General features: G+C 48.6%; 1 protein-coding gene across 1 annotated transcript in view; it reads right to left on the bottom strand.

The window, feature by feature from the left end:
• LOC140480740 (uncharacterized) overlaps positions 1 to 27,078 on the bottom strand; it is a 70,273-nt gene that overhangs the window by 21,479 nt on the left and 21,716 nt on the right. Inside the window, exons 4-5 of the mRNA XM_072576035.1 lie at positions 18,975 to 19,040; positions 17,236 to 17,301 (exon numbers count right to left, since the gene is read on the bottom strand). Of these exons, the coding sequence (XP_072432136.1) occupies positions 17,236 to 17,301; positions 18,975 to 19,040 (132 nt within the window). The remainder of the gene's footprint in view (positions 1 to 17,235; positions 17,302 to 18,974; positions 19,041 to 27,078) is intronic.

Consider the following 27,078-nt stretch of genomic DNA (forward strand, 5'->3'; position numbering starts at 1 on the left):
TTTATTGGTAGAGGGATTGAGTTTCAGAGCCACGAGGTCATGCTTCAGCTGTACAAGACACTGGTGTGGCCACACCTGGAGTATTGTGTACAGTTCTGGTCACTGCATAATAGGAAGGACGTGGAAGCTTTGGAAAGGGTTCAGAGAAGATTTACTAGGATTTTACCTGGTATGGAGGGAAGGTCTTATGAGGAAAGGCTGAGGGACTTGAGGCTGTTTTCATTGGAGAAAAGGTTGAGGCGTGTAAGATAATCAGAGGGTTAGATCGGGTGGACAGTGAGAGCCTTTTTCCTCAGATGGTGATGGCTAACATGAGGGGGCATAGCTTTAAATTGAGGGGTGATAGATTTAGGACAGGTGTTAGGTGTAGTTTCTTCACTCAGAGAGTAGAAGAGGCATGGAACAGCCTTCCTGCAACAGTAGCGGATGCACCAACATTAAGGGCATTTAGATTAGATCCCCTATAGTATGGCAACAGGCTATTTGGTCCAACAAGTCCACAGTGACCCTCCAAAGAGTAATCCACCCAGACCCATTCCCCTTTCCTATATTTCCCCTGACTAATGCACCTCACACTATGGGCAATTTAGCATGGTCAATTCAACCTGGCCTGCGGGCGGAAACCAGAGCACCTGGAGGAAACCCGCACAGACTGGGGAAGAATGTGCAAACTCCACACAGACAGTTGCCCGAGGCTGGAATCGAACCTGGGTCCCTGGCGCTGTGAGGCAGCAGTGTTATATGGATAATAATGGAATGGTGTAGGTTAGATGAGCATCAGATTATTTTCACAGGTCAGTAGTAAGGATGCCAGTGGTAAAGATGACATAAAGAGTCTGCAGAGGGAGTCAAGGGACAAAATCGCAGCAGATGAAATGTAATCTTAGAAAATATGAGGTTACATATTTTGGCAGGAAGAATAGAGGAGCTCAATATTCCTTAAGTGGGGAAAAAACTGCAGAAAGCTGCAGCACAAAAGCATGTAGGGATCCTCATGCACAGTTAGGCACAGCCAAGCAATGAGGAAGGTCACCAAAAGAGAAAATGCTGGAAAATCTCAGCAGGTCTAGCAGCATCTGTAAGGAGAGAAAAGAGCTGACGTTTCGAGTCTAACTGACCCTTTTCTCTCCTTACAGATGTTGCCAGACTTGTTGAGATTTTCCAGCATTTTCTCTTTTGGTTTCAGATTCCAGCATCCGCAGTAATTTGCATTTATTTAATGAGGAAGGTAAGTTGTATATTGTCCTTCAGTGCAAGAGGATCTGGGTTCAGAGGTCGGGATGTCTTGCTGCAGTTATACTGGGCCTTGAGGAGAGCACAGCTGGAGGGTTGTGTGCAGGGTTGGTTTCCCTCCCCCCCCCCACTATGAGGGGGACAGACCTGCCATAGAGGGAGTGCAGGGAGGGTCACTAGGCTGATACTGAGGAGGAAATGGTTCAACTGCCCTTGTATTCAGTGGAGTTTGGATTTAAACTCTCTGACAGAGCTGGACAGTCTGGATACCGGGAGGGTGTTTCCCTGGATGAGGGAGATGAGAATCAGGGTTACAGTCCCAGGAAACAGGGGAGACCATTTTCAGAATGAGGTCAGAAGTCACATGACACCAGATTATACCCCAACAGGTTAATGTGAAATCACAAGCTTTTGGAGCACTGCCCCTTGGTCAGGTGGAGGCATGTTCACCCCAGTCCAGCACCTCCACAATTAAGGATGAGACAAGGAAAGAGTATAAGATCGTAGGACACAGAATTTATAGCAAATATTTACTGAAATGGGATATTGAAAAAGACCTGGATTATTTATTTAAAGTCTCTCGCCTTTTGGAATGGTTTCAGTTCTGTCATATGTAAATCACAGAACATTCTTAAAGTTACATTCTCAAGTGAACTTTAACAATTGGTGCCATGTTGGCCCAGATAATGTATTGAAGGTGTGAGGTGCCCTGTGTGAGGCTGTCTGTGTCCCAATGTTCAGACTGATTCTAATCTAAAAAAGGGATTTACAGAATCTGACATGGAATCATGCAGTTTTTTTTAGCAAAATAAAATATAATTCTGCAAGGACAAATTCGCCCCACAAACTTGTATATGTGTGTGTGTGTGTCTCTGTGTACGTGCATAGGGGGATGGGTTTGAGTGTGTGTCTGTGTGCACGGGGGGATGGGTTTGAGGGTCTGTGTGTGTGTGTCTCTGTGTGCGTCTGTGTGCGTACATGCACAGGGGGATGGATTTAAGTGTGTGTGTGTGTGTGCACGGGGGGCATTGGCTTGAGTGTGTGTGTGTGTGTGTGTGCACGGGGGGATGGGTTTGAGTGTGTGTGCGTGTGCACAGGGGGATGGGTTTGAGTATGTGTGTGTGTGTGTGTGTGCACGGGGGGCATTGGCTTGAGTGTGTGTGTGTGTGTGTGTGCGCAAGGGGGGATGGGTTTGAGTGTGTGTGTGTGTGTGTGTGTGTGTGTGTGTGCATGCATGCACAGGGGGATGGATTTGAGTGTGTGTGTGTGCACGGGGGGGATAGGCTTGAGTGTGTGTGTGTGTGTGTGCACAGGGGGATGGGTTTGAGTGTGTGTGTGTGTGTGTGTGTGTGTGTGTGTGTGTGTGTGCATGCACAAGGGGATGGATTTCAGTGTGTGTCTGTGTGCACGGGGGATGGGTTTTAGTGTGTGTCTGTGTGCGTGCATGCACAGGGGGATGGATTTGAGTGTGTGTGTGCGCACGGGGGGATAGGCTTGAGTGTGTGTGTGTGTGTGTGCACGGGGGGATGGGTTTGAGTGTGTGTGTGCACGGGGGGGATAGGCTTGAGTGTGTGTGTGTGTATGTGTGTGTGTGTGCACGGGGGAATGGGTTTGAGTGAGTGTGCGTGTGTGCATGGGGGGATGGGTTTGAGTGTCTGTGAGTGTGTGCAGGATGGGTTTGAGTGGCTGTGACAGAGTGTGGCTGTGTGTGTGCGTGTATGTGTGAGCACGGGGGGATGGGTTTGAGTGTGTGTGTGACTGTGTGTGTGTATGTGTGCATGGGGATGGGTTTGAGTGTGTGTGTGTGTCTGCGTGTGTGTGCATGTATGCACAGGGGGATGGGTTTGAGTGTGTGTGTATGTGCGCACGGGGATGGGTTTGAGTGTGTGTGGGTGTCTGCGTGTGTGTGCGTGTGTGCAGGAGGGGATTGGTTTGAGTGTGTGTGTGTTTGCGTGTGTGCACGGGGGATGTTTTTGAGTGTGTGTGTCTGTGTGTGTGTATGTGTATGCACGGGGGGTGGGTTTGAGTGTGTGTGTATGTGTCCACGGGGGATAGGTTTGAGTGTGCATGTGTGTCTGTGACTGTGTGCGTGCACGGGGGATGGGTTTGAGTGTGTGTGTCTGTGTATGCATGGGGGATGGGTTTGAGTGTGTGTGTGTCTGTCTGTCTCTGTGCGTATGCATGGGGGGATAGGTTTGATTGTGTGTGCATGCATGCACGGGGGGCCGGGTTTGAGTGTGTGTGTGTCTGTGTGTGTGCACGGGGGGATGGGTTTGAGTGTGTGTGTGTGTCTGTGTGTGTGTGTATGTGTATGCACGGGGTGATGGGTTTGAGTGCGTGTCTGCGTGTGTGTGTGTGTATGTGTTGCATGGGGTGAGTGCGTGTGCAGGATGGGTTTGAGTGTCTGTGACAGAGTGTGGCTGTGTGTGTGTGTGTATATGTGTGTGTTTGTGTATGTGTGTGCACGGGGGGGATAGGCTTGAGTGTTTGTGTGTGTGTCTGCGTGTGTGTGCGTGTGTGCAGGAGGGGATTGGTTTGAGTGTGTGTGTCTCTGCGCGTGTGTGTGTGCACGGGGCATGTGTTTGAGTGTGTGTGTGTGTGTGTGTGTCTGTGTCTGTGTGTTTATCTGTGTATGCACGGGGGAATGGTTTGAGTGTGTGTGTATGTGTGCACGGGGGATGGGTTTGGGTGCGTGTCTGCGTGTGTGTGTGTGTGTATGTGTCCACGGGGGATGAGTTTGAGTGTGTGCGTGTGTCTGTGACTGTGTGTCTGTGTGTGTGCACGGGGGATGGGTTTGAGTGTGTGCATGTGTGTGTGTGTGCACAGGGGTATGGGTTTGAGTGTGTGTGTCTGTGTGTCTGTGTGCGTGTGTGCACAGGGAGATGGGTTTGAGTGCGTGTGCGTGTGTGCACGGGGGTATGTGTTTGAGTGTGTGTGTGTCTGTGTGTGTGCACACGGGGAAGGGTTTGAGTGTGTGTGTCTGTGTGTGTATGTGTATGCACGGGGGAATGGGTTTGAGTGTGTGTGTGTGACTGTGTCTGTGTGTTTATGTGTATGCACGGGGGAATGGGTTGGAGTGTGTGTGTGTGACTGTGTCTGTGTGTGTATGTGTATGCACGGGGGAATGGGTTGGAGTGTGTGTGTGTGACTGTGTCTGTGTGTGTATGTGTATGCACGGGGGAATGGGTTGGAGTGTGTGTGTGTGACTGTGTCTGTGTGTGTATGTGTATGCACGGGGTGATGGGTTTGAGTGTGTGTGTGTGACTGTGTCTGTGTGTATATGTGTATACACGGGGGAATGGGTTGGAGTGTGTGTGTGTGACTGTGTCTGTGTGTGTATGTGTATGCACGGGGTGATGGGTTTGAGTGTGTATGTATGTGTGCATGGGCGAATGGGTTTGAGTGTGCGCATGTGTGTCTGTGAGTGCACGGGGGTATGGGTTTGAGTGTGTGCGTGTGTGTCTGTGTGTGCACGGGGGATGGGTTTGAGTGTGTGTGTGTCTGCGTGTGTGTGTGTGCACGGGGGGATGGATTTGAGTGTGTGTATGTGTATGCACGGGGGCATGGGTTTGAGTGTGTGTGTGTCTGTGTGTGTGCATTTGTGCATGGGGGGATGGGTTTGAGTCTGCGTGTGTGTGCCTGTGTGTGTGCACAGGGGATGGGTTTGAGTGTGTGTGTGTCTGCGTGTGTGCGTGTGTGCACGGTCGGATGGGTTTGAGTGTGTGAGTGTATCTGTGTGCGCATGTGTGCACGGGGGGATGGATTTGTGTGTGTCTGTGTGTATGTGTATGCATGGGGGATGGGTTTGAGTCTGCGCGTGTGTGTGTGTGTATGTGTATGTGTGTATGTGTGCACGAGGGATGGATTTGAGTGTGTATGTGTCTGTGTGTGTGCATTTGTGCTTGGGGGCATGGGTTTGAGTCTGCGTGTGTGTATGTGTACACGGGGGACGGGTTTGTGTGTGTGTGTTTTTGTGTGTGTGTCCTTTTGTGCACGGGGGGATGGGTTTGAGTCTGCGTGTGTGTGCCTGTGTGTGTGCACGGAGGATGGGTTTGAGTGTGTGTGTGTGTCAGTGTGTGTGTGTCAGTGTGTGTGCGTGTGTGCACGGTAGGATGGGTTTGAGTGTGTGAGTGTATCTGTGTGCACATGTGTGCACGGGGGGGATGGATTTATGTGTGCCTGTGTGTCTGTGTATGCATGGGGGATGGGTTTGAGTGTGTGTGTCTGTGTATGCATGGGGGATGGGTTTGAGTGTGTGTGTATGTGTATGCATGGGGGATGGGTTTGAGTGTGTGTGTCTGTGTGTGCATGGGGGATGGGTTTGAGTGTGTGTCTATACACGGGGGGATGGGTTTGAGTCTGCGTGTGTGTGCCTGTGTGTGTGTGCACGGGGGATGGGTTTGAGTGTGTGAGTGCATCTGTGTGCACATGTGAGCACGGGAGGGATGGATTTGTGTGTGTCTGTGTGTATGTGTGTGCATGGAGGATAGGTTTGAGTGTGTGTGCATGTGTATGCGTGGGGGATGGGTTTGAGTGTGTGTGTGTCTGCGTGTGTGCGTGGTAGGATGGGTTTGAGTGTGTGAGTGTATCTGTGTGCACATGTGAGCACGGGGGGGATGGATTTGTGTGTGTCTGTGTGTATGTGTGTGCATGGGGGATGGGGTTGAGTGTGTGTGCATGTGTATGCATGGGGGATGGGTTTGAGTGTGTGTTGTGTATGCATGGGGGATGGGTTTGAGTGTGTGTGTATGTGTATGCATGGGGGAATGGGTTTGAGTGTGTGTCTGTGTATCCATGGGGGATGGGTTTGAGTGTGTGTGTATGTGTATGCATGGGGGATGGGTTTGAGTGTGTGTCTATGTATGCATGGGGGATGGGTTTGAGTGTGTGTGTTTGTGTATGCACGGGGGGAATGGGTTTGAGTGTGTGTGTGTATGTGTATGCATGGGGAATGGGTTTGAGTGTGTGTATATGTGTATGCACAGGGGATGGGTTTGAGTGTGTGTGTTTGTGTGTGCACGGGGGGAATGGGTTTGAGTGTGTGTGTGTATGTGTATGCATGGGGGATGGGTTTGAGTGTGTGTGTCTGTGTGTGCTTGGGGAATGGGTTTGAGTGTGTGTGTCAGTGTATGTATGGGGGATGGGTTTGAGTGTGTGTGTATGTGTATGCACGGGGGATGGGTTTGAGTGTGTTTGTCTGTGTGTGCTTGGGGAATGGGTTTGAGTGTGTGTGTCTGTGTATGCACGGGGGATGGGTTTGAGTGTGTGTGTATGTGTATGCACGGGGGATGGGTTTGAGTGTGTGTGTCTGTGTATGCATGGGGGATGGGTTTGAGTGTGTGTGTCTGTGTATGCATGGGGGATGGGTTTGAGTGTGTGTGTGTATGCATGGGGGATGGGTTTGAGTGTGTGTGTGTGTGTGTATGAGTATGCACGGGGGATGGGTTTTAGTGTGTGTGTGCACAGGGGGATGGGTTTGAGTGTGTGTGTGCACAGGGGGATGGGTTTGAGTGTGTGTGTGCGTCTTTGCACGGGGGATAGGTTTGAGTGCGTGTGTGTACGTGTATGCACAGGGAGATGGGTTTGTTTGTGTGTGTGTGTGTACGGGGGATGGGTTTGAGTGTGTGTGTGTGCACGGGGGACGGGTTTGAGTGTGTGTGTTTGTGTGTGTGTGTGTGTGCGCGGGGGGATGGATTTGAGTGTGTGTATGTGTATGCACGGGGGCATGGGTTTGAGTGTGTGTGTCTGTGTGTGTGCATTTGTGCATGGGGGGATGGGTTTGAGTCTGCACGTGTGTGTGTGTGTGCACGAGGGATGGGTTTGAGTGTGTATGTGTCTGTGTGTGTGTGCATTTGTGCATGGGGGGGACGGGTTGGAGTCTGCGTGTGTGTATGTCTACACGGGGGACGGGTTTGAGTGTGTGTGTGTTTGTGTGTGTGTGCATTTGTGCACGGGTGGATGGGTTTGAGTCTGCGTGTGTGTGTGCACGGGGGATGGGTTTGAGTGTGTGTGTGTCTGCGTGTGTGCGTGTGTGCACGGGAGGATGGGTTTGAGTGTGTGAGTGTATCTGTGTGCACATGTGTACAAGGGGGGGATGGATTTGTGTGTGTCTGTGTGTATGTGTATGCATGGGGGATGGGTTTGAGTGTGTGTGTATGAATATGTATGGGGGATGGGTTTGAGTGTGTGTGTATGTGTATGCATGGGGGATGGGTTTGAGTGTGTGTGTATGTTTATGCATGGGGGATGGGTTTGAGTGTGTGTATGTGTGTGTGTATGTGTATGCACGGGGGATGGGTTTTAGTGTGTGTGCACAGGGGGATGTGTTTGAGTGTGTGTGTGTGCGTCTTTGCACGGGGGAGAGGTTTGGGTGCGTGTGTGTACGTGTATGCAGAGGGAGATGGGTTTGATTGTGTGTGTGTGTGCACGGGGGATGGGTTTGAGTGTGTGTTTGTGTGTGCACGGGGGATGGGCTTGAGTGTGTGTGTGTCTGTGTGTGTGTGCATTTGTGCATGGGGGTATGGGTTTGAGTCTGCGTGTGTGTATGTGTACACGGGGGATGGGTTTGAGTGTGTGTGTGTTTGTGTGTGTGTGCATTTGTGCACGGGTGGATGGGTTTGAGTCTGCGTGTGTGTGCCTGTGTGTGTGCACGGGGGATGGGTTTGAGTGTGTGTATGTCTGCGTGTTTGCGTGTGTGCACTGGAGGATGGGTTTGAGTGTGTGAGTGTATCTGTGTGCACATGTGTGCAAGGGGGAATGGATTTGTGTGTGTCTGTGTGTATGTGTATGCATGGGGGATGGGTTTGAGTGTGTGTGTATGAATATGTATGGGGGAGGGGTTTGAGTGTGTGTGCGTGTATGTGTATGCACGGGGGGATGGGTTTGAGTGTGTGTGTGTGTGCGTCTTTGCACGGGGGATAGGTTTGAGTGCGTGTGTGTACGTGTATGCACAGGGAGATTGGTTTGATTGTGTGTGTGTGTGTGCACGGGGGATGGGTTTGAGTGTGTGTCTGTGTGTGAACGGGGGATGGGCTTGAATGTGTGTGTCTGTGTGTGTGTGTGTGTGCACGGGGGGATGGATATGAGTGTGTGTATGTGTATTCACGGGGGCATGGATTTGAGTGTGTGCGTGTCTGTGTGTGTGCGTTTGTGCATGTGGGGATGGGTTTGAGTCTGCGTGTGTGTATGTGTACACGGGGGACGGATTTGTGTGTGTGTGTTTGTGTGTGTGTGCATTTGTGCACGGGGGGATGGGTTTGAGTCTGCGTGTGTGTGCCTGTGTGTGTGCACGGGGGATGGGTTTGAGTGTGTGTGTATATGTATGCATGGGGGATGGGTTTGAGTGTGTGTGTCTGTGTATGCATGGGGGATGGGTTTGAGTGTGTGTGTATTTGTATGCATGGGGGATGGGTTTGAGTGTGTGTGTATGTGTATGCATGGGGGATGGGTTTGAGTGTGTGTGTATGATTAACCACGGGGGATGGGTGTGAGTGTGTGTGTATGTGTATGATTGGTGGATGGGTTTGAGTGTGTGTGTGTGCACGGGGGGATGGGTTTGAGTGTGTGTATATGTGTATGCATGGGGGATGGGTTTGAGTGTATGTGTATGTGTTTACACGGGGGATGTGTTTGAGTGTGTGTGTGTGAGTATGTCCGGGGGATGGGTTTGAGTGAGTGTGTATGTGTATCCATGGGGGATGGGTTTGAGTGTGTGTGTCTGTGTATCCATGGGGGATGGGTTTGAGCGTGTGAGTCTGTGTATCCATGGGGGATGGGTTTGAGTGTATGTGTATGTGTTTACACGGGGGATGTGTTTGAGTGTGTGTGTGTGAGTATGTCCGGGGGATGGGTATGAGTGTGTGTGTATGTGTATGTATGGGGGGTGGGTTTGAGTGTGTGTGCATGTGTATGTATGGGGGGTGGGTTTGAGTGTGTGTGTATGTGTCTGCATCGGGGATGGGTTTGAGTGTGTGTTTGTGTGCACGGGGGGATGGATTTGAGTGTGTGTATGTATATGCACGGGGGCATGGGATTGAGTGTGTGTGTGTCTGTGTGTGTGCATTTGTGCATGGGGGGATGGGTTTGAGTCTGCGTGTGCGTGCGTGTGTATATGTGTGCACGAGGGATGGGTTTGAGTGTGTGAGTGTATCTGTGTGCACATGTGAGCATGGGGGGGATGGATTTGTGTGTGTCTGTATGTATGTGTATGCATGGGGGATGGGTTTGAGTGAGTGTGTATGTGTATGCACGGGGGATGGGTTTGAGTGTGTGTGTCTGTGTATGCACGGGGAATGGGTTTGAGTGTGTGTGTGTCTGTGTGTGTGCATGGGGGATGGGTTTGAGTGTGTGTGTATGTATATGCATGGGGAATGGGTTTGAGTATGTGTGTGTATGCATGGGGGATGGTTTTGAATGTGTGTGTGTGTGTGTATGTGTGTGCACGGGGGATGGGTTTGAGTGTGTGTCTGTGTGTGCACGGGGGATGGGATTGAGTGTGTGTGTGTCTGTGTGTGTGTGCATTTGTGCATGGGGGGATGGGTTTGAGTCTGCATGTGTGTATGTGTACACGGGGGACGGGTTTGAGTGTGTGTGTGTTTGTGTGTGTGTGCATTTGTGCATGGGGGGATGGGTTTGAGTCTGCGTGTGTGTGCCTGTGTGTGTGCACGGGGGATGGGTTTGAGTGTGCGTGTGTCTGCGTGTTTGCGTGTGTGCACGGGAGGATGGGTTTGAGTGTGTGTGTCTGTGTATGGATGGGGGATGGGTTTGAGTGTGTGTGTATGAGTATGCACGGGGATGGATTTGAGTGTGTGTGTATGTGTAGGCACGGGGGGATGGGTTTGAGTGGGTGTCTGTGTATGCATTGGGGATGGGTTTGAGTGTGTGTGTCTGTGTATGGACGGGGGATGTGTTTGAGTGTGTGTGTCTGAGTATGCATGGGGGATCGATTTGAGTGTGTGTGGATGTGTATGCATGGGGGATGGGTTTGAGTGTGTGTGTATGAGTATGCATGGGGGATGGTTTTGAGTGTGTGTGTCTGTGTATGCATGGGGGATGGGTTTGAGTGTGTGTGTGTCTGTGTGTGAGCATGGGGGATGGGTTTCACTGTGTGTCTATGTGTATGCATGGGGGATGGGTTTGAGTGTGTGTGTGTGCACGGGGGGATGGGTTTGAGTTTGTGTATATGTGTATGCATGGGGGATGGGTTTGAGTGTGTGTATGTGTATGCACGGGGGATGGGTTTGAGTGTGTGTGTCTGTGTATGCACGGGGGATGGGGTTGAGTGTGTGTGTATATGTATGCACGGGGGGAATGGGTTTGAGTGTATGTATATGTGTATGCATGGGGGATGGATTTGCGTGTGTGTGTATATGTATGCACGGGGGGAATGGTTTTGAGTGTGTGTGTGTATGCTTGGGGGATGTGTTTGAGTGTGTGTGTACGTGTATGCATGGGGGATGGGTTTGAGTGTGTGTGTGTGTGTAGGCATGGGGGGTGGGTTTGAGTATGTGTGTCTGTGTGTGTGCATGGGGGATGGATTTGAGTGTGTGTGTGTCTGTGTGTATGCATGGGGCATGGGTTTGAGTGTGTGTGTGTCTGTGCGTGTGCATGGGGGATTGGTTTGAGTGTGTGTGTATGTGTATGCACGGGGGGATGGGTTTGAGTGTGTGTGAATGTGTATGCACGGGAGATGGGTTTGAGTGTGTGTGTATGTGTATGCACGGGAGATGGGTTGGTGTGTGTGTGTGTCTGTGCGTGTGCATGGCGGATGGGTTTGAGTGTGTGTGTATGTGTATATATGGGGGATGGGTTTGAGTGTGTGTGTGAGTATGTCGGGGGATGGGTTTGAGTGTGTGTGTCTGTGTATGCATGGGGGATGGGTTTGATTGTGTGTGTATGTGTCTGCATGGGGGATGGGTTTGAGTGTGTGTGTATGAGTATGTACGGGGGATGGGTTTGAGCGTGTGTGTATGTGTATGCACGGGGGATGGATTTGAGTGTGTGTGTATGTGTATGCATGGGGGATGGGTTTGAGTGTGTGTGTATGTGTGTGCACGGGGGATGGATTTGAGTGTGTGTGTATGAGTATGTACGGGGGATGGGTTTGAGCGTGTGTGTATGTGTATGCACGGGGGGATGGGTTTGAGTGTGTGTGTATGTGTATACATGGGGGATGGGTTTGAATGTGTGTGTATGTGTATACACGGGGGATGGGTTTGAGTGTGTGTGTATGTGGATGCATGGGGGATGGGTTAGAGTGTGTGTGTCAGTGTCTGCATGGGGGATGGGTTTGAGTGTGTGTGCCTGTGTATGCATGGGGGATGCATTTGAGTGTGTGTGTCTGTGTATGCATGGGGGATGGGTTTGAGTGTGTGTCTGTGTATGCATGGGGAATGGGTTTGTGTGTGTGCGTCTGCGTATGCACGGGGGATGGGTTTGAGTGTCTGTGTATGTGTATGCATGGGGGATAGGTTTGAGTGTGTGTGCATGAGTATGCACGGGAGATGGGTTTGAGTGTGTGTGTTTGAGTATGCACGGGGGATGGGTTTGAGTGTGTGTGTCTGTGTATGCATGGGGAATGGGTTTGTGTGTGTGCGTCTGCGTATGCACGGGGGATGGGTTTGAGTGTCTGTGTATGTGTATGCATGGGGGATAGGTTTGAGTGTGTGTGCATGAGTATGCACGGGAGATGGGTTTGAGTGTGTGTGTTTGAGTATGCACGGGGGATGGGTTTGAGTGTGTGTGTCTGTGTGTGTGCATGGGGGATGGGTTTGAGTGTGTGTGTATGAGTATGCACGGGAGATGGGTTTGAGTGTGTGTGTTTGAGTATGCACGGGGGATGTGTTTGAGTGTGTGTGTTTGTGTGTGTGCATGGGGGATGGGTTTGAATGTGTGTGTCTGTGTGTGTGCATGGGGGATGGATTTGAGTGTGTGTGGGTCTGTGTATGCATGGGGGATGGGTTTGAGTAGAACATAGAACATAGAACAATACAGCACAGAACAGGCCCTTCGGCCCACGATGTTGTGCCGAACTTCTATCCTAGATTAAGCACCCATCCATGTACTTATCCAAATGCCGCTTAAAGGTCGTCAATGAATCTGACTCGACCACTCCCTCGGGCAGCGCATTCCATGCCCCCACCACTCTCTGGGTAAAGAACCCACCCCTGACATCTCCCCTATACCTTCCACCCTTCACCTTAAATTTATGTCCCCTTGTAACACTCTGTTGTACCCGGGGAAAAAGTTTCTGACTGTCTACTCTATCTATTCCTCTGATCATCTTATAAACCTCTATCAAGTCACCCCTCATCCTTCGCCGTTCCAACGAGAAAAGGCCGAGAACTCTCAACCTATCCTCGTACGACCTACTCTCCATTCCAGGCAACATCCTGGTAAATCTTCTCTGCACCCTCTCCAGAGCTTCCACATCTTTCCTAAAGTGAGGCGACCAGAACTGCACACAGTACTCCAACTGTGGCCTAACCAAAGTCCCGTACAGCTGCAACATCACTTCACGACTCTTGAATTCAATCCCTCTGCTAATGAACGCTAATACACCATAGGCCTTCTTACAAACTCTATCCACCTGAGTGGCAACCTTCAAAGATCAACGTACATAGACCCCAAGATCCCTCTGTTCCTCCACCTGACCAAGAACCCTACCATTAACCCTCTATTCCGCATTCTTATTTGTTCTTCCAAAATGGACAACCTCACACTTGGCAGGGTTGAACTCCATCTGCCACTCCTCAGCCCAGCTCTGCATCATATCTAAGTCCCTCTGCAGCCGACAACAGCCCTCCTCACTGTCCACAACTCCACCTATCTTTGTATCATCTGCAAATTTACTGACCCATCCTTCGACTCCCTCCTCTAAGTCATTAATAAAAATTACAAACAGCAGAGGACCCAGAACTGATCCCTGCGGAACTCCACTTGTAACTGGACTCCATGCTGAATATTTACCATCTACCACCACTCTCTGACTTCGACCGGTTAGCCAGTTTTCTATCCAATTGGCCAAATTTCCCTCTATCCCATGCCTCCTGACTTTCCACATAAGCCTACCATGGGGAACCTTATCAAATGCCTTACTAAAATCCATGTACACTACATCCACTGCTCTACCCTCATCCACATGCTTGGTCACCTCCTCGAAGAATTCAATAAGACTTGTAAGGCAAGACCTACCCTTCACAAATCCGTGCTGGCTGTCCCTAATCAAGCAGTGTCTTTCCAGATACTCGTAAATCCTATCCCTCAGTACCCTTTCCATTACTTTGCCTACCACAGAAGTAAGACTAACTGGCCTGTAATTCCCGGGGTTATCCCTATTCCCTTTTTTGAACAGGGGCACAACATTCGCTACTCTCCAGTCCCCTGGTACCACCCCAGTTGCCAGTGAAGACGAGAAGATCATTGCCAACGGTACTGCAATTTCCTCTCTTGCTTCCCACATAATCCTAGGATATATCCCATCAGGCCCGGGGGACTTGTCTATCCTCAAGTTGTTCAAAATGTCCAACACATCTTCCTTCCTAACAGGTATCTCTTCTAGCTTATCAGTCCGTTTCACACTCTCCTCTTCAACAATACGGTCCCTCTCGTTCGTAAATACTGAAGAGAAGTACTTGTTCAAGACCTCTCCTATCTCTTCCGACTCAATACACAGTCTCCCACCACTGTCCTTGATCGGACCTACCCTCGTTTTCGTCATTCTCAGGTTTCTCACATACGCATAGAATGCCTTGGGGTTATCCTTGATCCTATCCGCCAGGGATTTTTCATGCCCTCTCTTAGCTCTCCTAATCCCTTTCTTCAGGTCCCTTCTGGCTATCCTGTATCCCTCCACTGCTCTGTCTGAACCTTGTTTCCTCAACCTTATGTAAGCCTCCTTCTTCCTCTTTACTAGACATTCAACCTCCCTCGTCAACCAAGGCTCCCTCACACGACCATTTCTTTCCTGCCTGATCGGTACATACATATCAAGGACACGTCGTATCTGCTCCTTGAAAAAGTCCCACATTTCCACCACATCCTTCCCTGACAGCCTATGCTCCCAACGTATGCTCCTCAAATCCTGTCTTACAGCATCGTAATTTCCCTTCCCCCAATTGTAAAAACTTCCTTGTTGTGCGCACCTATCTCTCTCCATAACCAAGGTGAAAGTCACAGAATTGTGGTCGCCATCACCAAAATGTTCACCCACTAACAAGCCCACCACTTGTCCCGGTTCGTTACCGAGTACCAAATCCAATATGGCCTCCCCTCTGGTTGGACAATCTACATACTGCGTTAGAAAAGCTTCCTGGACACACTGCACAAACACCGCCCCGTCCAATTTACTTGATCTAAAGAGCTTCCAATCAATATTTGGGAAGTTGAAGTCGCCCATGACTACGATCCTGTGGCTTCTGCACCTTTCCAAAATCTGTTTCCCAATCTGTTTCTCCACATCTCTGCTGCTATTGGGGGGCCTATAATAAACACCCAACAAGGTGACTGCACCTTTCCTATTTCTGACTTCAGCCCATACTACCTCCAGAGGCAGATCCCCCTCAAACTTCCTTTCTGCAGCCGTTATACCATTTCTAATTAGCAATGCCACCCCCCCTCCTTTTTTACCACCCTCCCTAATCTTACTGAAACATCTGTAACCAGGAACCTCCAACAGCCATTCCTGTCCCTCATCTATCCATGTTTCCGTGATGGCCACAACATCGTAGTCCCAGGTACCGATCCACGCCTTAAGTTCACCCACCTTATTTCTGATACTCCTTGCATTGAAGTGTGTGTGTGTCTGTGCGTGTGCATGGGGGATGGGTTTGACTGTGTGTGTATGTGTATGCACGGGGGGGATGGGTTTGAGTGTGTGTGAATGTGTGTGCATGGGGGGATGGGTTTGAGTGTGTGTGTATGTGTATGCACAGGGGATAGGTTTGAGTATGTGTGTATGTGTGTGCATGGGGGATGGGTTTGAGTGTGTGTGTCTGTGTGTGTGCATGGGGGATGGGTTTGAGTGTGTGTGTATGTGTATGCACGGGGGATGGTTTTGAGTGTGTGTGTCTGTGTATGCACGGGGGATGTGTTTGAGTGTGTGTGTCTGTGTGTGCATGGGGGATGGGTTTGAGTGTGTGTGTCTGTGTGTGTGCATGGGGGATGGGTTTGAGTGTGTGTGTGTGTGTATGCACGGGGGGATGGGTCTGAGTGTGTGTGTATGTGTATGCACGGGGGGATGGGTTTGAGTGTGTGTGTATGTGTATGCATGGGGGATGGGTTTGAGTGTGTGTGTCTGTGTATGCACGGGGGGATGGGTCTGAGAGTGTGTGTATGAGTATGCATGGGGGATGGGTTTGAGTGTGTGTGTGTGTATGCATGGGGGATGGGTTTGAGTGTGTGTGTCTGTGTAGTCATGGGAGATGGGTTTGAGTGTGTGTGTCTGTGTATGCACGGGGGGATGGGTCTGAGTGTGTGTGTATGAGTATGCATGGGGGATGGGTTTGAGTGTGTGTGTGTGTATGCATGGAGGATGGGTTTGCGTGTGTGTGTCTGTGTGTGCATGGGGGATGGGTTTGAGTGTGTGTATATGTGTATGCATGGGGGATGGGTTTGAGTGTGTGTGTGTGTATGCATGGGGGATGGGTTTGAGTGTGTCTGTGTATGCATGGGGATGGGTTTGAGCGTGTGTGTATGAGTATGCACGGGGAGATGGGTTTGAGTGTGTGTGTATGAGTATGCATGGAGGATGGGTTTGCGTGTGTGTGTCTGTGTGTGCATGGGGGATGTGTTTGAGTGTGTGTGTATGTGTATGCATGGGGGATGGGTTTGAGTGTGTGTGTCTGTGTTTGCACGGGTGATGGGTTTGCGTGTGTGTGTCTGTGTGTGCATGGGGGATGTGTTTGAGTGTGTGATTGTGCACAGGGGGAAGGGTTTGAGTGTGTGTGTTTGTTTTTGCATGGGGATGGGTTTGAGTGTGTGTGTATGTGTATGCACGGGGGATGGGTTTGAGTGTGTGTGTATGAGTTTGCACGGGGGATGGGTTTGAGTGTGTGTGTATGTGTATGCATGGGGGATGGGTTTGAGTGTGTCTGTGTGTGTGCACGGGGGAATGGGTTTGACTCTGTGTGTGTGTCTGTGTTTGCGTGTGTGTGTGCATGCGCGTGCATGCGCACGCTGGGCCCCCAAGCTTCTGTCGCATTCACTTGAGAGTGTAACATTAGGAAAATGGTGTGACTTACATATAACAGAGCTGAAACCAACATGCCCATTCTAAGAGATGAGAGACTTCACAAACAATCCAGGTCTTTTTCAATATATAATTTTAGTTAAATCACACTGTAAATTTTTGTTAAAAATTTTGTGCCCTACAATGTTATACTCCACAACCACCTGATGATGGAGCGATGCTCCGAAAGCTTGTTCTTCCACATAAACCTGTTGAACTATAACCTGGTGTGTGATTTTTAACTTTGACCACCCAGTCCAACACCAATATCTCCAAATCCTGAATATATCCGTCAGAGAGAGAAAGAGACAGAGAGAGGTTTCTCAAATTTAAAGGGCTCAAGGAGTATGGAGAGAAAATTTGATTGAGGATGAGACATGATGATAGTGAATGATACAGCAGGCCCGAAAGGCCGAATGGCCTAATCCTGCTCCTTGTCTGGATGTTTCCCCAATGCAGTTAGGGAGAGAGAGCCAGGGTTCTCACCCAGACACACTGAGTGAGCACTGAGATGTTGTTGTGTGGACAATCTCTTCAACATTACACGTGCTCTGCTTGAACTCCAGTTTTGAATCTGTCTGAAGTGGAGAGGGCCCTGTGAAAGTCTCATTGCCATTACCCAGCATTCCCCAGACTGAGAATCCCAACATGCAATGGGCAGGAATAAAACATAACCCTGGCTGTGGAAAGACATCATTCATCCATTCCCCACACAGCAAAGCCCATTGACTGAATGTGTATGACATTTGAGAGGTTTGTTGGAGAAGATGACTAACCTGTTGTCTCTTCAGTCGTTGTCGGAGCCTCTGTTGTGGGAATTGTAGTCGTGGGTGTTGTGGCAACTGTTGGAAAGGAACAAACAGAAACAATCTCAATGAATGTGGGACTCTGTTCCTGCATTGGTGTCTCGGGAGTGTGAGGGTCAGGCTGATCACAGCTATGGCCTCAATTTTAAATCTCCTGGGTGCAGATGGCGTTGGGAATGGAACACTTGAACGACATCACAGGTTCCTGACACCTCCTTTTTCTTCATTCCCGGGATATGGGGGTCACTGGATGGGCCTACATTTATTGCCTGTCCCTAATTGCCCTTGAGAAGGTGATGGTGAGCTGCCTTCTTGAACTCCCATTGGCTGGAGGGACCCTTTTGATAAGGTCCCTCATATCGGGCTAGTGGGTAAAATTAAAGCACCTGGGATAGGGGTAGTATTTTGAAATGTGTTGGGAATTGGTTGACAGACGGGAAACAGGGAGTTGGATAATTGGGTCTTTCTCGGAATGGCAGTCAGTGAGCAGTGGGGTACCACATGGATCTCTGCAGGGCACCAGCTATTCACAATGTATGCACATGAGCTCGATGATACTTGGGAAGTTTAGATGTACAAAGGATGTCCTTGTGCACTAGTTAATGACAGTAGACAGCTAGGCACAGCCAAGCACTGAGGAAGGTAAGTTGTATATTGGCCTTCAGTGCAAGAGGATCTGAGTTCAGAGGTCAGGATGTCTTGCTGCAGTTATACAGGGCCTTGGGGAGAGTACAGCTGGAGGGTTGTGTGCAGTGTTGGACCCCCCAGCTATGAGAGGACAGACCTGCCGTAGAGGGATGCAGGGAGGGTCACTAGTCTGATACTGAGGATGCCAGAATGGTCCCATGAGGAGGGAATGTTTCAACTGGCCTTGTATTCAGTGGAGTCTGATTTAAACACTCTAACAGAGCTGGATCCTGGGAGGGTGTTTCCCTGGATTGGGGAGACTAGAACCAGGATCACAGTCCCAGGATGCAGGGGAGACCATTTTCAGAATGAGGTCAGAAGTCACATGACACCAGGTTATACTCCAACAGGTTAATGTGAAATCACAAGCTTTTGGAGCACTGCCCCTTGGTCAGGTGGAGGCATGTTCACCCCAGTCCAGCACCTCCACAATTAAGGATGAGACAAGGAAAGAATTCTTCACTCAAAGGGCAGTGAAAATGTGGAATTCTCTGTCACAGAAGGCCATGTGAGTCAAGGCACTGAATATATACAGACAGAGAGATAATTAGGTTTCTTGATTTTAACGTCATCAAGGATTACGGATCGAAAAGGGAATGTAACATTTTGATTGAGGACAAGACATGATGATATTGAATGGTACAGCAGGCTCAAAAGGCCGAATGGCCTAATCCTGCTCCTTGTCTGGATGTTTCCCCAATGCAGTTAGGGAGAGAGAGCCAGGGTTCTCACCCAGACACACTGAGTGAGCACTAAGATGTTGTTGTGTGGACAATCTCTTCAACATTACACGTGCTCTGCTTGAACTCCAGTTTTGAATCTGTCTGAAGTGGAGAGGGCCCTGTGAAAGTCTCATTGCCATTACCCAGCATTCCCCAGACTGAGAATCCCAACATGCAATGGGCAGGAATAAAACACAACCCTGGCTGTGGAAAGGCATCATTCATACATTCCCCATACAGCAAAGCCCATTGACTGAATGTATATGACATTTGAGAGGTTTGTTGGAGAATATTACTAACCTGTTGTCTCTTCAGTAGTTGTTGGAGGCTCCGTTGTGACTGCCGTAGTGGTGATAATTGTTGTATCTTTTGGAAAATAACAAATAGAAACAATCTCAATGAATATGGGACTTTGTGTTCTACCTTCAAGCCAACTCTGTATCCCAAGGGCTAGTTCTCTCTCTGTTCAATGTGACCTAACCTTGCTGACCAGCCTACCATGAGAAACCTTGCTGAAGTCCATAAAAGATTATATTCACCAATCTGCCCTCATCAATCCTCTTCAAAAAAAAATCATGAGACATGATTTTCAACACACAAAGCCATGCAGCCTTTCCCTCATCTGTCCGTGCCTTTCCAAATCCATGTAAATGCTATCCCTCAGAATCCCTTCCAACAGTCTGCCTCCCAATGATTCCAGGGAGGTGAAATTGTAAAACCTTTTACTGTTCTCCTGGCTTTCTGTCCTTGAGTACACGTGACCGTAAAGGACACTCTATTATGTGATATTGGTAAAAACAATGACTGCAGATGCTGAAAATCAAATACTGGATTAGTGGTGCTGGAAGAGCACAGCACAGATGCTGCCTGAACTGCTGTGCTCTTCCAGCACCACTAATCCAGTATTTGATTTTCAGCATCTGCAGTCATTGTTTTTACCTTGTTGATTTTAACCCTACTGCGAATCCTCTTGCAAGGATGCCTGCCTTGAAGAAGTTTTCCTCCTCTCTCTACAAGAATCTCAGGGAGTCCCTCTCCCACTGCAACTCCCAGGTCATTTCCTCTGCTCTGAGGATGCTGCCTGAACTGCTGTGCTCTTCCAGCACCACTAATCCAGTATGTGATATTGGTGCAGAGTCTGAACCGACAGCCCCACCAGGGGGCTTTTCTTACCTTCTGAGATACCAGTTGAGTGGGTCCTGGGAATGGGTGACCTTGATCACGTAATGAAGAGCTGCCTTCTTGAATCACTGCAGTCCTTGTGATTGTCATTATAGGTTGACCTACCATGTTCTTAGATATTCTAGGATTTTGACTAAAGCTTAGATGCGGCTCAGGTGAATTGGCCATGCTTAATAATCCATAGTGTTCAGAGATGTGTTGGTCAGGTGGATGAAACAGGGAAATGTAGTGTAATAGGGGATGGGAATGGGACTGGGTGGAATACTCTTTGGAGATTTGGTGTAGACTTATTGGGCCAAATGGCCTGTTTCCACACTGCAGTGATTCTATGATGTACGATATATTTTAAGTCAGGATAGTGAGTGGCTTGGAGGGAACCTGCAGTGAATAGTGTTCCCATGTATCTGCTGCCCTTGTCCTTTGTGTGTTTCAAAGCCACTGTCACCAGATTGCTTTTGTGACTTTCTGCAATACATCAGAATTGGCAGTTCAGTCCCACAGTCCTGCTTTGCCACCCAATAGGCTGATCTGACATTGCTCATGTTTACTTTCCCTGTCAGCTTAGATTCCTGACCGATTGAAAATCTCTCTGTCTCAGGCTCAAATATACACAAGATCTCTGCCCCACATCTCTATGCTGCAAGGAATTCCAAAGATTCACCACACTCTGAAAGAAACATTCCTTCTCATCTCAGTTTAAATTGGTTCACCTTTATTCTGAGGCTGTGCCCTTTGGCCCTGGACTCTCCCATCAGGAGAAACATCCTCTCAGCATTGACCCTATCAAGCCCCTTAAGAATTATAGGAGAAAGTGAGGTCAGAGTCGAGAGTGTGTGGCTGGGAAAGCACAGCACGTCAGGCAGCAACCGAGGAGCAGGAGAATCAACGTTTTAGGCATAAGCCCTTCTTCAGGAATGAGACTTGTGGGCCGAGGGGGCTGAGAGATAAATGGGGGTGTTGGGGATGGGGGGGGAGGTAGCTGAGAAAGGGATAGGTGGATGAAGGTGAGGAAAAAGGTGATAGGTCAGAGGGGGGAGTGATGGAGAGGTCCGGAGGGTGATGTCGAGTTGGATGCTTGGGGCTGGGTTAATGTGTGGGGGAGGGGAAATGAGGAAGCTGGTGAAATCCATGTTTATCCTCTGTAGTTGCAGGGTTCCAAGCTGGAATATGAGGTTTTCCTTTATAGGCGTTGGGAGGTAACAGTTTGGCGGTAGAGGAGGCCCAGTACCTGCATGTCCTTGGTGGAGTGGGAGAGGGAGTTGAAGTGTTCAGCCACGGGGATTTGGGGTTGGTGGGTGTAGGTGTCCCAGAGATGTTCTCTGAAACAATCTGCAAGAAGGCACCCTGTCTCCCCAGTGTAGAGTAGACCATACTGAGTGCAACAGATACAGTAAATGACATTGGTAGAGGTACAAGTTAATTTCTGACTGATGTGGAAAGATCCTTTGTCACCTTGGATGGAGGTGAGGGGAGTGGTGTGCGTGCAGATTTTACAATTCCTGAGGTGGTAGGGAAAGGTACAAGGAGTGGGGTGTGGGCTGGTGTAGACAGGGCAGTGTAGTTTTAGTAAGCCCATGTGGATACCAAGTCGCCGGTCACGAGGGTCTGCATGGCCAGGGCAGCGTAATGTTAGTGAGTCCCTGTGGATGCCATCCGCTGGTCATGAGGGTCTGTGCGGGCAGGGCAGTGTAGTGTTAGTAAGGCCCTATGGATACTATCCGCCAGTCGTGAGGGTCTACACAGACAGGGCAGTGTGTGTGTGTGTGTGTGTGGGGGGGGGAGAGAGAGAGAGAGAGAGAGAGACTCTGAGTTTAACTCTTTGTGGTCTGACTTTGAATGCACTTTTGCTTGTCGGTGATTGATTGCTTGTATTTTGTTCCCTGGAGCTTGAGATCCAGGAGTGTTTTGATTTTAATTTGCACTTTGAGAATTTAAGATAATTTATTTTCAGGCAGAATGAATGAGAATAGATTGCCTTTATTAATTAGTTGAAACAGTTTAGGAACTGACAGATTGATAAGGGACAATTGCAAGCTGTAGAGTTAGGGAATACTTGAACTAAATTGAATTTATTGTCACGTGTACCAAGGCACAGTGAAAAGTTTTGTCCTACAAGCAATACAGGCAGATCACAGAGTTCAGTAGCATAGATAAGTAAATAAGTAAATAATAGGTAAACTTGTAATAATTGATGAGGTGCTACTGGACCTCTAAGGTAAAGAGGAGTGAACGGTGTGAACAGAGGCAATAGATCAGCTGGACTAAAATATATATCAGGATGAATAAAGGAACAGTAGTTGGAATATTGGGTAAAATATTCCCTGTATCAAAACATTACATCATGAGGATCTCTGAGAAATGGGAAAAAAGAACAAAGAACCTATTGACGAAGTGGCCAAAATCAGGCACCTTTGATATAAACATTCATGATGAAATGGAGGGATTAATTAAAACTCACTAAACAAAAGATTATTCTAATAAGAGGAATCAGAAAAGGGAACAGGAGGTAGACATTTTAAAACTTTTCAGACAAGAGGGAGAGAAACTGATAAGAGGGTACCAGGCCCCTGTAGTGACCAGGCAAGCTGCCAAGGATCAACACACGCAGCCTGTGGAAACTGAAGGGCCGGAAGACAAACTTCCTTTGGAGGTAAAAAGGTAAAGGGCTTTTGCCCAAAACATCGATTTTCCTGCTCCTCGGATGCTGTCTGAACTGCTGTGCTTTTCCAGTACCACTCTGATCCAGAAACTTCCTTTGTGTCCAGGCTCAACAGACCCTCCCTACTCAAACACAAAACACTGAGCAGTGTCCTTTCATAAAGGGAATGTAGGAAATAGAAAGAGAAATTGCACGGGTTGAGAACAATGACGATAAAGCTAAATTGAACCAGAGAAGGGAGGAAGTGAAGGGGTTAATCAAGAAAATGCAGAACAAAAGAAAAATGTTACCGGAGGAAGTAGAAAAAACAAAAACACCAAAGGAGAATTTGGAGGAGGAACACAGGTTACTGTGGACAGTACAAATACAAAAATAGCCTGAGAACATTTGAAACTATAAAGGAGTATTGAATGGGGGGTTCGAGGGAAGGTGACCCATGGAAGGGAAAAAAGGGAGGAGCATAGCATGTACACAAGAAAACCTGACCAGACCCAGCAGGAGACAGCTGGGAGGAGTTGGAGATGGAATCAGGGTCAGGATCCGAAATGGGATTCCCTGGATGAGGATGGAATCAGGGTCAGGATCCGAAAGGGGATTCCCTGGATGAAGATGGAATCAGGGTCAGGATCCGAAAGGGGATTCCCTGGATGAGGATGGAATCAGGGTCAGGATCCGAAATGGGATTCCCTGGATGAAGATGGAATCAGGGTCAGGATCCGAAAGGGGATTCCCTGGATGAGGATGGAATCAGGGTCAGGATCCGAAAGGGGATTCCCTGGATGAAGATGGAATCAGGGTCAGGATCCGAAAGGGGATTCCCTGGATGAGGATGGAACCAGGGTCAGGATCCGAAAGGGGATTCCCTGGATGAGGATGGAATCAGGGTCAGTGTCCGAAAGGGGACTCCTTGGAAGAGCTCCCACATGCAAAAAGAATGGTAGTCCTGCTCTTAAAATGGGGTGGGGGGGGAGATCTGGGAAATTTATTGCTCAGTATACATGAAAGTGCGGGGAAGTGGATTAGAGCCTTTGATGACCAATCCACAGGACTATTGTTGGGTATGGGAAATTTAAAGGCACTGCTATTACAGGGGACAGGGCTCCTGAAGTTCAGCTGCAAGCTAATGCAGAGGCATGAACAACTTACTTTGAAAATATTGTTAGAATTGCAAATGGAACGGCTGAGATGTGTCTCGATTACACCCACTTGGTTCAGCAGCTATGTGTCACAGACAGGATTGATGAGGCTAAACTCTCTAACTGTTCTGGAATGTGAATACCTCATTACCCTCACAAGCAAGGAATAAACTAAAGTTATAAATGGAGACAGGAAGAAAGCTAGAAAATGTTCATATATGTGTATGTGTGTGAGGAAGAGAGAGAGACGAAGTGAGAGAGAGATAATTTTGTAAGAGAAAGGTAATATTAATGAAACATTAACCCACTCATTTCCCTTACAGACCATGACTGCCCGACTGTCAATTTCTAACTAGCCACTTTTTATGTTGACATGAAGAAGAGGAGGAAGATGATATTACAATAAACCTGCTCTCAAATCCCCCATAAGTTCATGCTACTGACAAAGATTTGTTTCACCCCTTTCACTCCCAGGTGTTGGACTAATAAACAAATTGACCAAAGGCAGTAAAAGCCGTAGCACTGTAAATCCTGGCCTCAGCAGGTCTCTGCTCAATTTTTGTGTAATAATAATTCAAACCCAACATTGAGGAAAATCACCTCAGACTTTAACATTTGCTCATTGAGTGGAGGAATTATATGGACTTTACAGAATTTAGTTAAATCTCATAAAATTGAAAGTATAAAGATCGATCCAAAATATTCCAAACAAACAATATTGCTTTCAGAAAATTAGACTGGTAGACTTCATTTATTTTAGTTTCAGACTCGTTTGTTTCCATTGAAGACAGCTGCATCTCAGCGGTGACGGTGGAGTGCCAGTCACAGCTGTATTCTATTTCAATTTCCCTCCCTCACTGAGAATTGAAGTTTTGGTTGAACATTATGTTGTGGAAATCATGTAACAAAGCTTATTGTTAACATCTGTTTCTTTGGATTCGGCCATTATTTGTGCATTCAAAGTATTTTGTTGCCATGTGAGTCGACAAAACCTTTGAATGCAGCTGCAGTTATTTCACAGCCTACAGCATTGTAAATGAGCAATGACTGGTCTAGGTTCCTTAAAATGGATAAAATTTTATATTTTATAATTGATTTTTGAATAAATGAATTTCCAGTTTATATTGATGACTTTTAAAATGTCTTAATCAGTTTCCACCTCTGAATTACAGATAATGATTATATTAGTTTTCTTTTAATAACGAATTGTATTAGCCTGAATCACAAAATCAGAGTGAATTGGCAGGATCGATTAGCTTTATACTTTTATACATTGTCAGTGACCTGTGTGATTGCATTGATTCATTATTCATTAAAGAATGGAAGGGTGAAGCCGATAGTAAATGGAAAGAATCCTTAATGGCTAGTTGGAGCAATTCTGCCTGTGATTGGGGGATAGAGGTTATGTACAGCAGATGGGAGAGGTTAAAAGCTGACTGTGAATGGGGAACAGGAGAAACAGTGGAACACCACTAAGGCTGAGGAATAAAGCAACAACACTGTAAAATAAAAAGAACTTACATTCTACTCCGAATCCCCAGCCTATATCTGGCATACAGATCCTACTGACGAGGGGATGACACTGATAGGGATGAGGGATGGGGGTTTTATTCCAGGATACCCACTGAGCCCCTAACATCTCCTGACAGTCCCCAGCACACCCCCCTGATTATAAACCTTCCCTTACTCTGAAGATGAAGGGTTCAGGACTGGTAAACAGCTTCAGAGCCGATATCATGGCCTGAACCATCCTAAATCAGGGGCCATCCTGGGAATCAGAGTAATGTTAATGAACCAAACCCCTGACCACAAGGAAAAACTGGCCCAATTTGCTCCAACGTCCACGGGACAATACAGATGTAAAGGCAGCAGAATTCTAGGAGTGGCCTGAATAAGAATGGCTTGTATTGTGAGACTGAAATAAATGGCCAGCTGTCTGATGGAAGTGGTATACAGCCCACAATTGAAAAATAATCGAGTTACTGAGCTGGAGGTTTAGAAGTAGGGTGAGGTGGGGGAAGGGGAAATGAGGAAACTGTTGAAGTCCACATTGATGCCCTGGGGTTGAAGTGTTCCGAGGCGGAAGATGAGGCGTTCTTCCTCCAGGCGTCTGGTGGTGAGGGAGCGGCGGTGAAGGAGGCCCAGGACTTCCATGTCCTCGGCAGAGTGGGAGGGGGAGTTGAAATGTTGGGCCACGGGGTGGTGTGGTTGATTGGTGCGGATGTCCCGGAAATGTTCCCTAAAGCGCTCTGCTAGGAGGCGCCCAGTCTCCCCAATGTAGAGGAGACCGCATCGGGAGCAACGGATACAATAAATGATATTTGTGGATCTGCAATTAAAACTTTGATGGATGTGGAAGGCTCCTTTAGGGCCTTGGATGGAGGTGAGGGAGGAGGTGTGGGCGCAGGTTTTGCAGTTCCTGCGGTGGCAGGGGAAAGTGCCAAGATTGGAGGGTGGGTTATTTGGGGGCATGGACCTGACCAGGTAGTCACGGAGGGAACGGTCTTTGCGGAAAGCAGAAAGGGGTGGGGAGGGAAATATATCCCTGGTGGTGGGGTCCGTTTGGAGGTGGCGGAAATGTCGGTGGATGATTTGGTTTATGTGAAGGTTGGTAGGGTGGAAGGTGAGCACCAGGGGCGTTCTGTCCTTGTTACCGTTGGAGGGGTGGGGTCTGAGGGCGGAGGTGCGGGATGTAGACGAGATGCGTTGGAGGGCATCTTTAACCATGTGGGAAGGGAAATTGCGGTCTCTAAAGAAGGAGGCTATCTGGTGTGTTCTGTGGTGGAACTGGTCCTCCTGGGAGCAGATCCGGTGGAGGTGTAGGAATTGGGAATACGGGATGGCATTTTTGCAAGAGATAGGGTGGGAAGAGGTGTAATCCAGGTAGCTGTGGGAGTCGGTGGGTTTGTAAAAAATGTCAGTGTCAAGTCGATCGTCATTAATGGAGATGGAGAGGTCCAGGAAGGGGAGGGAGGTGTCAGAGATGGTCCAGGTAAATTTAAGGTCAGGGTGGAATGTGTTGGTGAAGTTGATGAATTGCTCAACCTCCTCACGGGAGCACGAGGTGGCGCCAATGCAGTCATCAATGTAGCGGAGGAAGAGGTGGGGAGTGGTGCCGGTGTAATTACGGAAGATCAACTGCTCTCCGTAGCCAACAAAGAGACAGGCATAGCTGGGGCCCATACGTGTGCCCATGGCTACCCCTTTGGTCTGGAGGAAGTGGGAGGATTCAAACGAGAAATTGTTAAGGGTGAGGACCAGTTCGGCCAAACGAATGAGAGTGTCAGTGGAAGGGTACTGTTGGGGACGTCTGGGGAGGAAACAATGGAGGGCTTGGAGGCCCTGGTCATGGCGGATGGAGGTGTAGAGGGATTGGATATCCATGGTGAAGATGAAGCATTGGGGGCCAGGGAAACGGAAGTCTTGG

This window comes from Chiloscyllium punctatum, chromosome 1, assembly GCF_047496795.1.
Source record: "Chiloscyllium punctatum isolate Juve2018m chromosome 1, sChiPun1.3, whole genome shotgun sequence".
Lineage (NCBI taxonomy): Eukaryota > Metazoa > Chordata > Chondrichthyes > Orectolobiformes > Hemiscylliidae > Chiloscyllium > Chiloscyllium punctatum.